A 19181-nucleotide genomic window follows, 5' to 3' on the forward strand; every position below is an offset into this window, starting at 1 on the left:
TTCAGGATGATAAAGTACTTTAATATCAAAATAGAGCTTAAAGAACCACCAAGACCCAGTATCAAGTGCAAACAGGTAGCATAGCGGACGGTTGATGGACACATGTACTGTAGGCTGATTACAATATGAAGCAGGTGATCAAGTCCATCTAAATTATAAATCAATCCACCAGACCAAAGACAACCAGAAAACAGATAAAGAACCTGCCAAGCAGAACTAATCAGTACACTGTAAATGATATTATAAAGCTGCTGTTTCTCCAAAGTGCAAAAGGTTTTTAATGTTACATTTAAACATGTGATTTTTGAGCAATTAAAAAAAAAAGATAAACAAAAAATAAATCATTCAATACATGTTTGATAGGATCTGAAGGATTTAAATCTAAAGAGGTAAAAGAGGAAATGCAGGGCTTAGGCTGGATTATTTCCCATTTTTATTCTGATGTTTGCACACGTATAATAGAAATGATGAAAATATTAGAAAAAAGACACATTTAAGCATGTGAATGGGTAAGTAAGAAAAATCATTAGCTTTGGGGGCAATGGAGTAGGAACAGGATCAGCGTTAGTGAAAAAATGTAGGTAAAGTCTAATTTATTTTAACTGACACAGTCTGGCTGATGATAATGAATGACAAAACATTACTGAGTATGTCATTTTTCTCCACGAGGTTTCTTCCTAAAATAGTATCAGAGGTGCCCAATCCTGGTCCTGGAGGGCCGGTATCCTGCATGTTTTAGTTTGAACTCTGTTTCAACGCACCTGATTTCAGTCAGCAGCTAATTAACAAGCTTCTGCAGAGCCCGATGAGCTGCTCACAGGTTTTTCAACCACTGAATCAAGTCTGTTGGAGCAGAAAAACCACAAAACCTGCTGGATACCGGCCCTCCAGGACCAGGATTGGGCACCCCTAATCTAGCAGAATTTTCTTTATATGTAAAAAAAAAAAAAAAAAAAAAAAGTTTTATAATGGCATATCTAGAAATCTAGACAGTTGCTTAAGCAAAATGGTTTTGGTCTGCATATATTATATGGGATTGCTTGCCAGGCTAATTAAACCAATTCATTCACAGAAAATGTTTTAAACTGAAGCAGACAAAATTATAGTATGCCCTTCGATCAATGAAAGAAAACCCACAATGGTCAAAGAAACAACTTGAGTGTGACAAAAGTACTAATAAAAAATTTTTTATCAGTGAAAGTCAGACATTGCTGTTCAACCCTGCTTTGACAAAATTATTTTTAAAAAAATCAATTAACTAATGTAACAGGCCTGGACAATACAGATGGTATCCCTAACCTAATATTTTGTTGTACAACCGTTTATGGCTATCACTGCAATCAAATGACCCCTGTAACAACTTTCAGCAGGTATTTTGGCCCACTCCTCTCCTCATGAGCAAATTGCTCCAGTTGTCTCAGGTTCAAAGAGCACCTTTTCCAGATGGAATTTTTGTTTTGATGTTTCTTTGATTGGGACAGTACATGTTTTTTAACAACAAATGACAATGTTTGTAAATATGCCGGATTATAGCCAAATGCTAATTTCCATCTGTCTCCCCAAGGGGGCGCTTGGGGAGAAATTATGGCACGTCTCTAAATAAAGTAAAAAAATTTAGTGTAGAGTGGAGACAACCCATAGAAGCACTGATTTGATCTCATTTCAGAGAAAAATAGAACAGGTTAGATGCACCTAATAAATACAATTACTAACAAACTCAGGAATCTGTTTCTTTGCTTCACTGTTCTGGTGCTGAAAACATCACTAATGCGGATCAAAGGAGATACACAGATGAATGCACCTCTTATTTATTATTTGGAGACTACATTTACCGCAGCTGGCAGAGGCAGAGGATTTTTCTATTGATACATGGAATTTACAGAATCATTGTAAATTTTAATAGGGGAAGACTGCAGGAGGGAGCGGTAAAATACAGGGGGTCCCCAGCAAAAACAAGAAACGTTACGAGTCTGATGAAACCCGCTGGTTTTCCATCAGGCAGTCACGGGGCAGCTCCAACGACCCAGTGGCTGTGCTGGGTCAATGTTATCGAGCTCAGTCCGGCTCGGCCGTGAACGAGCCGAGGCGACGCCGTGCTCTGCTTAAGAAGAGGTGTTATTTTCCCGCTTCAGAAGAAGCGTCCAACGTGTTTTTACGCTTTCTCCGAGACATGTCACGTCGCTAAGTTGTTAGCGCCGCGCGCTAACACGTCCTGCTGGAGGTTTTAAGGGTTCAGATGAAAACATCTGACCTCTCAGGCTGCTCACACATCGATCTTAAGTTGTCGCTGTTGCACTCACGCCGTAATACAGTATTAGATGCGGTTAAAGTCAGACATGAAGAAATAAATAAATTTTACATGAATAAGTGATGCTTAGCCTGGTGGGGGGAGGAGAACCTGGCCTAGTAAGCACTGGAGGAAACCCTGTCAAGATCGTCAACACTCATTTATCTTAATGCTACTGAAACATGTAAACCAAAAAGCATTTTATCCACTGCTACCTTTCTAATTTTAAACTCAGTAGCTTATGCTGTAACTTCACCTTGCCCTGCCTGCTCCTCCTTGCTGCCCACGGCTGTGATCACAAGCGACAACATAGTAGTTTCCGCTGCTTCTTTGGGAAACAGCGCAAAACAAAACAACAAAAAAACTTGGGATCTTGTAGGCGTGGCGGTGGGACTTCAGCCGTGGCGCCCCGCCACGGCTACGCCTATGTAAAGGAAACCCTGTATATCTGTATATATCTATATCTATATCTATATATATATATATCTATATCTATATATATCTATATCTATATATATATTCATCTATATATATATTCATATATATATATATATATATATATATATATATATATATATATATATATATATATATATATATATATGAATATATATAACTTTTATGTTTATGTATATGTATTAAGCAGAAGTTTTTGTCCAAAGCGACTTACAAGTGATAATGATGCCAGCAGATCACCCTTGAGGCCAACAATAAACACTAATCAGTCAATCCTAGGTGGCAGTGAGGCAGCATAATCAATCATAGAGGCAAACGAACATGGAGTGTGCAGTAGAGAGGGGGAGGGGTGCAGGGTGGGTGCTAGTTTAGAAGATGCTCTCTGAAGAGCAGGGTCTTCAGGAGTTTCTTGAAAATCAACAAGGAAGCCCTGTTCTAGTAGTGCTGGAAGGTCATTCCACATCTGAGGAACAACACATGAAAAGAGGCTGGATTGTCCTGAGCGTGTTGTAGGCACTGCTAGCCGACGATCCTTCGATGACCAGAGCGGCCGGGCCATAATGTAAACCTTTGCAAGAGGATTGAGGTAGATGGGAGCCGTACCATCCAGGACTTTGTATGCTAGTGCTAGCGATTTGTATAATTCTTTTGAAGCATGGTTGAAAAGCAATGCCTGATTTTCATTGGTAACATTTCATAAATGTTTTATTAAATATTGCTTCTGTCTGATTCAAGTTGTTCCTGTGACCACTGCGGACTTTTCTTTCATTGACCAAAGTGTACAAACAATTCTTTCCACATCTGTGTTTTATACAAAATTCCCAACCACCCATGCACACCTTTAGCTTGTTAAAATTGTTTCATATTAATGATTTTGAAGTGTTATTGTTAGAAAATAGGTAAACACTGAACATAATGAATTTAAAAAGGAAAAATGGAAACAAATCAGGTTATTTCTGTGTCTGGAGCTTCCATTAGACTGGTGTAGTTTCCTGCCTTTGCCTCTGAACTGTAGACCACTTTAGGAGTTTCCATCTTCTTATTCAGTTGACACAAGATGGCAATACAGGATGCTATTGACCCCACCTGGAAGAAAAATAACAATGATTAACGTCCTGTTTATCTCTAGTTGTTTTATTTTTGTCAGAAAGCCACACAGTATTACATACCCACAATAAAATTAATCCCATCAGAATGCCTGAGGCAATATGAATGGTTTTCATTGCTTGAGCAGTGATGATTGAAAGGCATGGCTGGAACAGATCAGGTGATGCAACTTTTTAAAGGGTCATCAAAAATCAGAACATCATCAAAATTTTTTGATTTGTACAGGTAAAACACTTAAATTTGGATTTTGAATTTCCCAGTGCACTGCAACTGAAGCACGAGGACAACCAAAATCTAAAAAACCAACACATATAATAACTAGACAGAAAACCGCTTAGGCTTTTAGTGGCTGGTTGCAGAAAATGTTTTCAACTCCATGCCTCCTTAATGATTGGGACTTTTTTTTCTGTCTTAAAATTTGAATACATTTCAGTTGAATTATTTTAGAATTCGTTACCTGATTCAGAGTTCTTACCTTTCTAATCTGCAGCGTATTGAAGTATTTATTTAGTTCTAATAAATCACATGGATGTGAGTGGATGGGAATTTCAGACAGAGCCCATAGATTTTATGTTTTGACTTCAATTTGGGTAGAAGAAATTCTTTTTTTTTTTTTTTTGGTTGTCATACATGTCTGTGATTAAAAAACTCACAGAAGACAAATAACTTCTAAAATGTAAATTCTGGGTTTAAATAAATCATTGCTGATCATTACCTTGGCATAAATCATGACAATCCGGTCTTCAATAAACAAGCTTGAGTTTCTTGGAGCAGCCACCTAAAATGCATATACAGGAACGTTATATAGTTACGTTTGGTAGAAAAAACTACATTTAAATAATGTGTAAGAAGATGAAGAAAGGATATTTTTGGTAAAGCACCACTAGGATTTTGAAGTGAACTTTGTAGTTGACTGGCAGCCAGTGAAGCTGGAGGAGAAGTGGGGTGATGTGGGTGTATTTGGAGGACTTGGTCAGAAGCCGAGCACAGGCATTCTGAACCACCTGTAGACGGTTCAGGGAGGTTCTGCTCAGACACATGAAAGGAGAGTTACAGTAGTCTAAGCGTGAGGAGAAGAAGGTGTGGAGAACTGTCCCAAGTTCAGAGCGGGACAGAATGGAACTCATCTTAGCAATGTTCCTGAGATGGAAGAAGGAAGAGCGAACAAGAGAAATGACATGAGAATCCAGGGTGAGAGCTGGGTCAAAGGTCACACCAAGATTCCTGGCCGAGGGTTTGGTGCAAGAAGCAAGCTGACCAAGAGAGTCTCTGACTTTGGGAACAGCCATCCAGGTTTGAATAGAGTCTAAGCATGTGTGTAACAGCTGCAACGTAGACATCTCATGGGGCTTAAAGGAGATGTACAGTTGGATGTCATCTGCATAAAGATGGTAGGAGATTCCTTTAAAATAGTTCAGGATGTGCTGGAGAAGGAGCAGATAGAGGAGAAACAGTAGGGGCCCCAGCACAGAACCTTGTGGGACACCATGGGTTAGGGAGGTGGAGGAGGAGTTAGGGAGGTGGAGGAGGACCAAAACTTGGAAATGGCCATGAAAAAGGAACATTCAGATAGAAAAGAGGAGAGCCACCACAGAGCAGTTCCTGATAAGTCTACCCAGTCTCTCAGCCTCTCCAGTAGTAGGTGATGGTCAACAGAGTCAAAGGCTGCAGTCAGGACCAGCAGGACCAGAACAGAACAGTCCCCTGCATCACTGTGAGTCAGAAGTCGTTAGAGACCCTGAGAAGAGCGGTTTCAGTAGAATGAGCTCTACGAAAACCTGACTGGGAAATATTGTATATGTTTATTTGAATTGTTTAGCCACAACCTTTTCCGTGATCTTGGAAATGAATGGGAGTTTGGAGTTGGGTCTGAAGCTGCAATGGAGAGATGGGCCAGTATTGGGCTTTTTAAGAGGTGGATGAATTACAGCGTCCTTAAAATAAGCAGGGGCCTGACCAGAAACATGACAAGCATTAATTATAGAGAGCATGCTAGGACCAATGGACTGAAAAGCATAGTGCTAAATATAGACGAACATCTGATCTGTTCCTTGGTTTTGTTAGTTCAGGATTTCCCTCAGCTCCAGTCATTACCCCTGTATGCCTCCTTCCCATCAGGAATAAGCTCACCTGTTCCTGTTTAGTTCACATCTTGTCAGAGTCTCCTGTTTCTCTGTGGCATCCCCGTCTTTAGCCTTCAGTCCCAATTCATTTCCCTGACAAGTCTTGTTTCTTTTTTTTCTTGCCTTTTTATTGATATATTGGCAATGAAAATAAGTGTCCAACAAAAGACAACTGACGGTTTAGCAGTAATTACAGCCCACCAACATAACTCATCCACTATGTAGAAAAATAAATCAACAAATTGAACACTCACACATGGATTCAATGAATTTTCAGCACACAGGCAGGATTTTGGTATATTGTAGTCCCAATCCCTGTAGCTCAGCAGTCCACAGCACTTCAACTGAAAGTAAATATAAAAGAGAAATTTAGTAACACGACACATAACACAGGGAATAGTTTCAATAATGACATTTAAGACAGTAAGACCTCCAGAAATGTGTGCATTTATACACTCCACTTGACTCCTTGTAAAATATACAGGTGTTTTAAGTTCCAATGTGCTTGCAACTTTACTTTTTTTATATAAAAATAAGCTTGAATAGAACTGTAAGTGCATGGAGTTGGTAACAAATACACAAATGTTTACTTACTTCACTCTGTGTGTTATTTAGGTGAGCTATTTCGGTTACATTGACTTTAGATAGAGGCAACATGCTGAGGTAGTCATCTTCCAGAAGAACTTTCAACTACGCAACAAAAAAAAACTATGAAAATTGGTTGACTGTCTTTTTCTTTTCAATCTACAAAATATATTCACACAGAGGCCTACCTGTGATGGAACAATCAGAAGACCAACTTCATTTGCAATCAGGTACAGAGTGCATAAGATCATCCCAACTGTGAACTGACAAATATTTACACAAGTAGAATTTCAGATATTTCCTTTTATTTATCATAGTTGATTGTCCTAACATTAGGGAACCTTTACTTACTACGATTAGAGCCCACTTCTTTTCCTTCCAGACACCAAATCCACCAATGATGGTTAAGAGCAGAGTTATGGAGATGAAACCATAAGCAAAATGGAATCCTGTGACAAGGCTCTCTAACTGTTGAAAACATACCAAAACCATGTCAGCATAGCCTGAATATGGGTCATTTTTGTACTTTAAGTACAGTGGGGTGCGAAGGTTTGGGCAGTGTTGTTAATCTTCACGATTTTCCTTTATAAATCGTTGGTCATTAGGATAAAAATGTTCAGTTAAATATATCATTTAGGACACACATTCACAGTAATGTTTGAGAAGTGAAATGAAGTTTATAGGATTTACAGAGAATGTGCATTAATTGTTTAATCAAAATTAGACAGGTGCATACATTTGGCCACTGTTGTTGTTTTATTGATTCCAAAACCTGTAGATATAACTCAAAATTGGTTTGGTAAGCTCGATGACCCTTGACCTCCATGGGTGAATCCAGTTAGGAGAAAGAGTATTTAAGGGAGCCAATTGTAAGTTTCCCTCCTTTTTTAATATTCTCTGAAGAGTAGTAATATGGGGATCTCAAAACAACTCTCACATGAGCTGAAAACATGGATTGGTCACCGTCATGGTTTGGGGGAAGGATCCAAAAAGTTGTCGCAGAGATTTCAGCTGTCTGTTTCCAGCTAGGAACAATTGAGGAAATGGAAAACCACAGGCACAGTTCTAGTTAAGGCTCTAAGTGACAGACCAAGAAAAATCTTAGAAAAACAGAAGTGAAGAATGTTGAGAACAGTCGGAGTCAACCCACAGACCAGCACCAAAAACCTACAACATCACCCTGCTGCTGATGGAGTCGCTGTGCATCGTTCAACTATTCAGCGCACTTTACACAAGGAGATGCTGCATGTGAGAGTGATGCAGAGGAAGCCATTTCTCCACCCACAGCACAAACTGAGCTACTTGAGGTATGCTGAAGCACATTTGGACAAGCCAGCTTTGGAATAAGGTGCTGTGGACTGATGAAACTAAAACTGAGTTATTTGGGCATAACAAAGGGTGTTAAGGAGGAAAGAGAAGAAAAACACCTGCTACCTACAGTAAAACATGGTGGTGTTTCCATCATGCTGTGGGGATGTGTGGCCACTGCAGGGACTGGTAATCAGGTTAAAGTTGAGGGACACATGGATTCCACTCAATATCAGCAGATTCTGGAGATCAATGTCCAGGAATTAGTGGCAAAGCTGAAGCTGCACCGAGGCTGTCTTTCAACAAGACAATGACCCTAAACACCGGTCAGAATCTACTAAGGCGTTCATGCAGAGGAACATGTAGAACGTTCTGGAATGGCCATCTCAGTCCCCAGACCTGAATATTATTGAAAATCTGTAGTGCGAGTTAAAGAGGGCTGTCCATGCTCAGAAGCGTCACACCTGAATGAACTAGAGAAGAATGGTCCAAAATACCTTCAGCCAGAATCCAGACTCACATTGGAAGCTGTAGGAAGCTTTTATAGGCTATATTTCTGCGAAAGGAGGATCTACTAAGTATTGAATTTATTTCTTTTTTGTGGTGATCAAATTTATGCACCTGCCTAATTTTGTTTAATTAATTTAATTGTGATTTCTGCAAATCCTATGAACTTCGTTTCACTTCTCAAATATCACTGTGTGTGTCCTATGATATATGTTTAAGTTTTATCCTAACATGCAACAATTTATAAAGGAAAATCATGAAGATTAACAACGCTGCCTAAACTGTTGCACCCTATACTGTATCTTGTAAGAAAGGTTAAGGAGCGTTGCTTCAGCTGGCATAAAAACTGTTACAAGCCAATTTACCGGGCTAGCTCCACTCTTCTAGATTTACTAATATCTCAGGGTTTGACTTGTAATCGATGTAGTGAGCATGACAATGCCAGCTACCAACAAACACTCTTACTCTGTAAAGAGTTGATCAGCAATCACCACAAACCCAGAGCTTCTAATTCTGACCAAAATTAGTTCAAGCAGACAAAGAGGAGGCGCAAACACACCTACACACACCCCCAGTCCATGAAGCTTATGTACACTTCAGGTTAAGACCCTTTCCAGCTGTTCCTTCTATGCTGAGGAGACAACTGACTTTACTTGTAGCCTAGGATGGAGGAAACGACTTGTATCCAAAACACCTAGGGATGGCATTTACAACCAGCATCTCACCTTTGCTCAGTTACCGACAGGTGGAGACCCCACTCGTAAATCCTTTTTTCGTTCCACGAATCCGAGGAACTAGGTTTTATTTCACACAGATGAAAAAAGAATAATAATCCAAACGAAACTCCGACAAAGCGGGTTAAAAAATGAAACAAGTCTTTGTCAATAAACCGAGTTATAGCAAAGTTGAGCTGAATAAGCTCTCCAAAAATGACACTAGGTCAGATTTTCACAGACAAAAAGTTCAAAGCAAAAGCTTCCTTCTTTCCATCTCTCTACCTCACAAACTCTTCCCATCAAAGGCCATACCTTCTCACAGGCTCGGCGACTCTCTTTTATTCACTCTATCCTCCCTCCCTCACAGTCATTTCTTTGTTTGCTGCTTCAGACTTCAGACTTCCTGGTCACGTGTTCCTCTTCTTCTTGTTACTTCAACGGCCCCAAAGAGACCACAAATCTTGGATGTCATGATGTCACCTTCTTCATCCGTTCACTTGTTTCTTCTTAGCGCCTCTTGCAGGCTTTCCTCTTCTCTGCATCCTGTTGACATTAGCCCAACGTTGCCCCTCCTTCTTGCTTGTCAGGGGGAGCAATTTTATCGATTCTAAAAGTCTATGTCTTGTTTGGATAAACCATTATCTGGTGCACCTGGACTTTCTCCAGAATGAGCCTCCTTACCTCCTTGCCTCCTCCACTTCTCTGGAGGTCAAAAAGGTTAGCACAGAACCGTGAGACCGAAACAGCTCAGTGAAGGCAACTAGCAAATTACAAATTCAGGGGTTGATAAGAGACAAGGCTGTAGGAACACACACACACAGATACACCTTGGGAAGCCTAGAATTGATTTCACATAATGAGAGACATAATCCAGACTTAATTCCATACATTTATTAAATGTCTGATTATACTCCACACAACAAAAACAAATTATGTTCAAACTAAAAGGAAGTCTGTGGCGACGCAGAGATGGCCCCCACAACCTCTTCGAATGGCTATCACGTCATCTTTGTGGAAACACGTGATCGCGCCAGTTACTTATAAATGACCAAAGGTTTCCTTGTGCGGCCTCAGCTTTGCTACAAATTAACGTTGTAGTTCTATGAAAGTAGCTGGAGTTCCAGGCAAGTTTTAGTAATCCTTCCTCGACTGCTGGTTAGGAGGAACAACTGGTCTCTTCTTTTCATCTAAACCGGGATGGAAACGTGTAAGTTGCTGTCACATGTTGGTAGTGTTGCTAATGTATTTTATTTCATTGAATCTCGACGAGTAAATCCAACACTCAGTCACTGAAGCTTAGAAACAAGCTGCCAGCATCGCTGTTTAGTTTTCTCCGCCGGTCCATCCTGTAAAGTGTCTGAACGGCACAGGTAACTTTTATTTTCCTGCCACACTTTGCTGCTGTTTTTCAGCATTTATTCATAATTGTTTATGAATGTTTACCATTCTGCTTTGAATCGGCACGTGTCAATATGCTATGCACCGATTAAATGGGGGGTCAGCACACCCCTTTTCCGTACACAACAGGTGCGATTGGTGCTCTTCATCGCTCCGATTGCAAATCTGGGATATTTGATGCTGTATTGTCTTGTACCAATACAGAGGACAAACGAGCATTCAGTCTGTTCAATGTGATGGGTAACCAACCAGAGGGCAAGGTGATGGAAGCCGTCTGCAAAACGCAAAGGGAATCCAAATCCTCCTCCACCATGTTTGTTTACTCCAAATTCACATTTGACATCGATGAAATAAGCGAGACTCTCCATCTGAGCAGCAAATGTTTGTAAGTGGAATTTACATGCGATATGAGATATCTTTGAAATGTGTCATCGTTGACATGTGTAAGACAGTTATTTATGTAAAAATACACCCGTGTGTTGATGGCAAGAAAATGCCTTGACCATAATCCCTTTGACACCATGTGGTCAGTCAAGAGAAAGGTGGACATAACCCTACAGATCTGAACAAACCCTAGACTTTAGTCATGAAAAATTGGGTGACCAGTTGAGATTTTGTTCAGACTGTTACTGAGAGCATGTCAGAGCAAACTGCAGAAGTTTTGAAAAAGACAGGCCAACGTAGAAACATTTGGTTCTTTGCATAAAAACAGTAAAATTGTCAATGAAAGCATGTGCAACTTGGCTAATGTTTGTTATTTTACTTCAGAAGACATATTAAACAAAAAAGATTTTAAAACACTAAAACCGTACAGAATCCCAAATCAGGATGGTGTACATATTTGAAAGTATACTCTGTTTTGATAAATGAATGTTACCTCTTCCTCATGCATCAAATATCCATGAGAAAACAAAGTGAATCCTAACATCAGGACGCCTATCCCCTGCAACAACAGAAACACACACTGCATTATTCAGTGCTACAACCACAGTGAGTAAAACTGCAACAGGACCGCAAAGGCAACAAGTCTAGCCCCTTAAACAATCCCTCTCATTAAGGATTTCTTTATATCAGTGCCAGGATTGGGTATCGGCCTGTTCATGTGTTCGTGTGTTTGTAAATGTGCTTCGTTACTGGAACCAGTACCACCTTTCATAGCGTGACCCTTGTTCTCGCGAGTTTGAGCAAATGACATCAACATCTGACATTTGAAAACACTATGATGAGGTAGTGGGGTAAAGCTGTCAATTATTACATGAAACAAAGCAACGGACTTACGCAAAGGATTCGCCAGAGTGATTGACAGTTATGCGGACCAATGGTTGCGTAAGTCCGTTGCTTTGTTTGATGTAATAATTGACAGCTTTACCACCCGGAAGTAAAAGATCCATTGCTATACCTTTAAGCATCATTATGCCGTCTGATGAAATTTGAACATCGGACATATTTGTTGCTGTTTTAAAAGGGATTTTCGCAGCTTTTTCAAACTTTATAGCCTAGACCTGCTGTTATGGAAGCAGATTACCACACAACTTTCTTCTAAAGTCATGTTTTATTACATTAAGTAAACTAAAGAGTATCATCAGGAAGGAAACACTTACCGCTATAACACTGATCGCTCCAATGTAACTCCACTTTAACCAGACACTCCCTTTCCCCATTTTCTTCCCTTCAGTCTCAACACACACAGAGAAACACACACACACGCACACACACACTCTCTCTCTCTCACTTTCTGAGGTCGATCGTTCTTGTAGGAGAAACACAAGCTGTGGCCAGTGGGAGGAGAATGAGAAGGAACAATGTGTGCTGTTGATCCAAAATCCTCCTATCAGCAAGGAGGAGTTTATGAGTCTCAATCAGTGTGTTTTAATTTTTCAACAGATTTCCAACAGTTTCTGTGCAGATTTAATCCATGCAGAATATTTTGCATCTGTTCTTGGCCAGGTAGCTAAATTAGTCTAGAAATTATTAGATCAACTTGTATTTTATTCACATAGCAAACATTTTACTTTGTTAGTTCCTCATACACTTAAAACACAATTTTATATGAATTTGATAAATCACCCCAGTAAATCAAAGAAAACTTCCTGATTCACAAATGCAGCGTCTCCATTTGAAAATGAATTTGAAAATGTGCAACATCTGGTTTCACAGTTTCAACATCTTGCTAAGTAATATTCACCTTTTCTGAGCTGAGTTTGTCAGTGCATCCGAAATCAACATCTCAATAATGGCAAATGGGCTGATCTGGCTCCAAACTCTTCTGAGCAGAAAGGAACTGATCCTGGAAGATGTTTCTCTGACTCACCAAGAACAGATCAGGAGTTCCGGATCTGTTTCATTTTACATTTGACACTGTTGCTTTTGGCAAATGCACACCTGTACCAGAAAGAGTTATGTGGCGAAGAGGATGTTGACGAGGAAATAGTCCAGAGTTAAAAAGTCACAAACTCTTTGTTCTGTTGTTCCAACTCCTGGTTTTATCTTGCTCAAAAGGGGCTTGATTGAAAAGAAGTGTTGAGTAGAGTTAATTATAGAGTAAATGGACATTTAAGAATTTGATGTCTTCCCAAATCATTTTGTAATTTGACCCAAAAAAGACATTTGCATCACATTATCCCGTTGTTCTTTCAGGCTTTCATTTTCAGGAATTTACAGAAAAAATGCTAAAAAAAACCATGAAAGTTTTGTGTTTTGGATGCATCCACATATGTACTTAAACTAACTGAAAAAGGTGGGCTTTTTAAACACATTACTTTAAATATGATTATTGCAAAACCACACTCAATGTGACTTACAGGAAGTTGTGTAACTGATGGTCAATCTTTAAACGAAGCCACTGCTTCATTTCCCGTAAGCAAGCTTCATTCCCCCTTTTTTTTTTTTTTTTTTTTTGTTTTTAATCCAGTCGAAACTGTAAAACCCATTTATTGTAAAAGCTGCTAACTGTCCGTTGTTGAGGCAGTGCCAAGAATTGTGCAATAGCTGTGACTAATGCACATCTGGTTTTAAATAAAAGCTGTCAAACAAAACAGCAGACTGGGAACCGGTTTCTTGAGAATATTTTCTTGGTATCTTTCCACAGCTGCAAAGAGAAAGGATTTTAGATGTTGACGGTTTTTATTAGTCCCTAAATTTACTGTCCTCGTGTTCTTGAAGGGTTTGCACACATGCATTTGTAATTTTAGAAACTTCAAACAATTGCATGTGAGAACCATGACGATGTAATTCAGTAATGGTTGAAAGGAAACTAGACACACTGAAACTCACAGCATGTTGCTCATATATTTTGATATCATAACCAATCACAAATTACTCATAATTGAGACAACTGTTTCTTGAGGTAAGTTTAGCTGCTGTTTAGTTGTTTAGAATGAGTGTTTAATGAAAAATACATATGCTGGGATATGGGCAATTTCACAGATAAATAGCGTTTTCCGTTATGCAGCACCTCTGTCATCTTATTGACAACTACATCAAGTTAACTTTATTTATCTGTTAGGAACTTTGTGTGCAGAGAAAAGTCAGGCAAGCCCAATAAAAGCAAAAAGAAAAACACAAGTTAAATTGCATTATTCTGTGGTGAAATCAGCAACAGCTGTAGACCTTTTTGAGATGGGCTTCAGTGTCACGTTCTGTATCCCCTTGGTCCCCAGCCCCCTCCTGTTCTTCCTCTGCGTTCCCCTCATGTGTTCCCTTGTGCTTCGTGTGTCCTTATGCTTCCCCAGCCCACTCCAGGTTCTCCTCACGTGTCTACTTGTGTTCCCCAGCTCCCTCTAGGCTTCCCTCATGTTTCCCCCTAGTCACTCCCTTGTAATTCCTATTTGTTTGCATTAGTCCTCCTCACCCCTCTAGTCATTAGATGTTTATCTTTGCCCTTAGTTTCCTTTGCTTTGGGTTTGTTACGAACGCCCCTGCCTCTCTTCTTATTATTATTTGTGGTCTTATGGCACTTGGCAAACAACAATTTGGTGCATTACCACCACCAACTGGATTGGAGTGGAATGACTACCAATCACTTCCAGTTTGTGCATCGCCGTCTTAATAACCCTCTTATGACCATAATTATAACAGGGCCGCCTGGTATTTTTTTAATCTTATGGCTGTAAAATTGTAATAAAAAGTGCAAAGAGTGTGTAACTCTCTCCTTTTTTAGAACAACCTCAGCTTTCAGTGTATGGTTTGTATTTAGAATTTATTTCTATTAAAGTCTTTAAAAAATCAGCTTAAAAGTGTAAAAAGCAAAAAACGGATTAGAATTTTTTACATTTATTACTGAGCAGGAACTTCAAAATTTCTGGGCAAACAATTTAAACTTTGAACTGTAATGCATCTATTCTTAAAAAAGTTTGAACCTTGGTATCATTTTTTTAGCTGTTTTTAAGACCATTCATTTTTGTAAACTTTCAGACGTTTTTATTTGATGGTATAGGCCTTGAAGCAGTTTATCTCCAGCTGCAGGCAGAGCGGACCTCCCACTGCCATGGGGTGCTTCTCTTGCACACCGTGCACTGCTATACCAAAAACTTTTGTTTTAGCAAAAATAATTATTTATGGTAAAAAGATAAATAATGCTGGAATGAAGCTGAATCTTACAATCAGCAAATAGTTGAGGGTTGTTCAAATAAAATATAAAGACGGAACAATCATTTAATATTTTGAACATTTTAATTCATTAAATAACATCGATGGGGGGGGGGGGGGGGGGGGCAAAAATGCAGCCTGCCTAGTGTAGTCCATTTATTTCATCTGGCTCTGCACAAGGCTGTAATTAAACTGTTAAATGTGGCAGGAAATAAACTACAGTAATACATCACTCTACAGGCACATTTTGAGGAGGGACAGTTTACTAAGACTAGGCAAGGCAAGGTGAGACTCAGGGCTGATGCTGTGCTTGTTCATCGCCCTGAACCAAGGAGGAGGAAGGATCCCTCAGTGAGAAGCACAGCAGAACCACTGCATGTTGATCCACTGACCAGTGACCACACATGTTGTACTCAAGTAAACTGTGGTACGAATCTTTAGAAATATTAGACATTTGTATGTATTTTATTGAAAAATGATTCTTTATTCTAACAGTGCTATTATAATTTCAGAGAAAGAGGAAAACAGCAGCAGCAGTGAGGCAAATGAGATGAGGGACAGTGAGGGGGGATATGAGATGGTATCAGGAGAGGGGTGGACATCCCAGGAAGCCATGAGGAGCCGGCGTCAGGGCCAGGAGGAGACAGGACCAGGCTGCAACCAGGGAACCCAGCTGGAAACCCTAAGGGAGCAAATAGAAAATCCAAAAGGCATGAAAAACTTAAGAGGCATTAAATGGAGTAAACAGACAATCAAAAAGGCCGTACAACTCTGTTTTTCAGTGGGTTCAACAGGCTGCAGGTTTCTTCAGGACAAGAGTATCCCTCTGCCTGATGTTAGAACCCTGCAAAGACAAATGCAGCCCATTAAGCTGGAACCAGGTGTGTTAGGAGAGGTGTGTGACATGCTCAGTTTGAAGGTTAAAAATCTGACAGAGATGGGAAGAGAGTGTGCTCACTGTGGATGAGATGGCAATCACTCCAGGTGTGCATCACTCCATCACAGACCCAACTGGGTTTTGCCACCACCGTTGTTCCTGGTCAGCTCTCCGCTCAGCCACTATGACAACATGAAGATGGACACACAACACAGTTTAACCTTTAATGGTTACATAAGATTTTTGTTTTAGTTATTCTTTGACATTTATTTATTGATATTTATGTTATTGTTCATTCTTATTTCTTGTTATTCCTTACTTAATAACAAAATTGCAAATGCTAATATTATAAAGCAAGTGGAAAAGAGCAGTTTTATGGAAAATGTCTAATTTTTAAAAGTTATTGTGTTCGACTACTGTTCTTGAAATATCGTAATTCTATTCTTATTGAGTACACAAAACAGAACATATCTTCTTACGCTCGTAATCCTGTTTGTCTCATGCTTCAGCAGTGTGTTGCAGTCAATGTTATTAACTGAAAAATATTAAATAATTACTTGTCTTCACAATCACATTTTTCTTTATTATTGGTCTCTCCACATCATCCCGCTTCTCCTCCAGCTTCACTGGCTGCCAGTCAACTTCAGGGTTCATTTCAAGATCCTGGTTCTGGTCTATAGGGCCTTACATGGACAAGCACCACCTTACATTGGTGATCTTCTTAGTCCCTACACCCCCAGCAGGTCCCTGAGGTCCAGTGATCAAAGCCTACTGGTTGTGCAGCGCACCAGGCTAAAGACCAGAGGAGACCGATCATTTGCTGCTGTGGCCCCCAGACTCTGGAACTCTCTCCCCCTGAGCCTGAGATCAGTGGACTCAGTGGTCTCCTTCAAAAAGCAGCTGAAGACTCACTTGTTCAAGCTGGCTTTTGTATGACCTTCTTCACCACTCTCTCTTTATTCTGCTCTCCCCTCCTATTCCACCTTCCTCAGGATCCACTGATTTCCCTCTTTCCTGTTCACTCTCTCTCTTTCTTAACATTTTTTTTATCACAATTGCCTATTTTTGCTCATTTTAATATATTTTTAAACATTTTCTAAAAGCTTTTTTATATTTTTACTTTTTTTTTTGTGAAGTGCCTCGTGATTTTTATCTTGAAAGGCGCTATAGAAAAGATATTTTCTTCTTCTTCTTGTGCTTCCATTTCTGATGCGTGTTCGTGTTGATACAGCAACCAGCAACGTATTGTACAAAAAATCCCAAATAAAACTAATAATGTAAAAAGTTTATAACCTACTCAAACTGTGGGGAATATTTTTAAAACGTAGAATCAAACAAACTGAAATAAACCCGTCTACAGCTTGTTTAAACCCTCCTGCTCACAATCAACAAGCTGCACACAATTAGCTTGTTAAAGGTTATCTAGCAAAAACTGGCAACATAAAATATCATCGTTGGCTTATTTTGGTACGAAGCGGTTAGCTAACGCTTCACAATGCAACAAAATGATGACATTTCATCAACTTTCCAGAGAAAATCCTTCTGAAACACCCAAAATGAACTACGGTCAATGCAGCAGCGGGGCTGTTTGGAACTATTCGAAACTACATGAACCACGTTATTTCCGCATTCCATTCTTTCCACAGAAGTCTATTGAGTGTCGCAACTCTCTCTTTCTACAGCTCTGACAGAACCCTGACCTCCTCTCCCAATGATTGGACAGGAATTTGAGAAACGTGATTGGTAGCTAAGACTCGTGCTCTCATTGGTTCCACCCAAGTTCCTCCCACCGAAGCTAGAATTGAGGCAAAATTATTTGTAACGCTGTAGATTTGAGGTTTGTACCTGTAGAATGAAATATGTGTTTTGAGAGTTTTGATTTCAAACATGTACATTGATTTTTTTTATTTTGGAAGTTGCTAGGTAAAAACCGAAAGTTGTTTCTGAATGAATGTTTGATGTTACAAAATGAGTAGTAAATGTACAAAATAAAAGTTTGATTTAAAAAAATGAAAAATACATGTACAAAATGAAAATTTCCTGTTACAAAACAAGAAATACAAGTACAAATTGAGAATTACAAGTTAGAAAACTAAAGTTACAAGTCACAAATCCAAAGTTACATTTCATTAAACATGTTCCAAGTTACAAAACTTGGTACAAGTTACATTGAATATTGTCCCAATCCTAGCTCCATAGAAAAGCTGTTAAAATCAAGACCTCACTACTGAGTTAATCTGTGGGGCCATTGAGAGTTCAGCACCTAGTTTTGCTCCGAGACTTGTCACGCACTGTTTGGGGTTGAAAGTTAAAAGGTCACAGAGTGACTTATTTTATGGAAAGGAAAATAAAAAAGTTGAGAACAAGTAAAACACATCTGAACACTTTCTGAGTGTGAACAGGGTGATTTGAGAAAGAGCAGTATGAGATCTGAGCATTAAACCACAATAATGGATAAAATACATCAAAACCTTCTTAGCTGCAGGGAAAATCCACTGCTAGTCAGGAAAATGGCTTAAATATATATTTTACATTAATACAGATGAACTCATGAACAAGACATTCTCACTCCCAGCGCGTCAAAAACAAACGCTTGGCCAGCCACCCTCCACGTCAGACCCCAGACGCCAAAAGTGCCCTTTTTCGTTACTTATGTGTGAAAAAGGGTTTTCCCCTTATTTGACTGCAGATCCCAATGCAGCGTAAAACTGACGTGGTGGGATGTCCGCAGCCAGGGCACCAAACAAGCTCATTGTACCTCACCTCAACCTTATCCTCTTATTTAACCTTCCCCTCACCCCTATCCTAACCTTAACCATCTTGCTAGCTAACACGTTAGTGATGTGTCGATCGCTCTAAAAGCCGGCTCTATGACGTGAACGGCGGGAGCCACCTCGTCATTGGTCGAGTTTGGACCGAGCCAACGCGAGGGGAGGTTTCAACTACCACGGTGGAGGTTAAAAGTCGAGGGTATGTGTAACCTCCCCCTCGCCAGATGGTATGTTCTAGCGTTCCCCTTGGGCGGCAAATTCTAAAATTGACAGTCAGACTCTGACTGTCAGAGTCAGAATGCATGGGAAACAAACGCTTGATCGCAGTGAGAGTAACGTTTTAGGTAGCAAGAGGGTTAAGGTTAGGATGAGGGTTAGGGGAAGGTTATAAATAGTGAAACGTTAAGGTTTAGGTGCGGTTAAATGAGCTGGTTCTGTGCCGCATCAGCGGATATCTAA

At 39.7% G+C, this 19181-nt stretch overlaps 1 protein-coding gene across 2 annotated transcripts; it reads right to left on the reverse strand.

Annotated features, from left to right (window-relative positions):
- LOC107384561 (tetraspanin-8) lies at positions 1-12285 on the reverse strand. 2 transcript variants are annotated; one of them, XM_015957888.3, is made up of 9 exons: positions 12089-12282; positions 11365-11430; positions 6910-7026; positions 6747-6821; positions 6568-6663; positions 6228-6317; positions 4566-4628; positions 3913-3996; positions 1-3829 (listed from the first exon to the last, which is right to left on the reverse strand). In XM_015957888.3, the coding sequence occupies exons 1-9, from the start codon at positions 12146-12148 to the stop codon at positions 3689-3691; spliced, it is 792 nt and encodes a 263-aa protein (XP_015813374.3). In that variant the 5' UTR covers positions 12149-12282; the 3' UTR covers positions 1-3688. The 2 variants fall into 2 exon arrangements, with proteins under 2 accessions (XP_015813374.3, XP_015813399.3); XM_015957913.3 differs by lacking the exon at positions 3913-3996 and having other exon boundaries at positions 12089-12285.
- Between the last annotated feature and the right edge of the window lie 6896 nt (positions 12286-19181).

Source organism: Nothobranchius furzeri, chromosome 1, assembly GCF_043380555.1.
Source record: "Nothobranchius furzeri strain GRZ-AD chromosome 1, NfurGRZ-RIMD1, whole genome shotgun sequence".
NCBI lineage: Eukaryota > Metazoa > Chordata > Actinopteri > Cyprinodontiformes > Nothobranchiidae > Nothobranchius > Nothobranchius furzeri.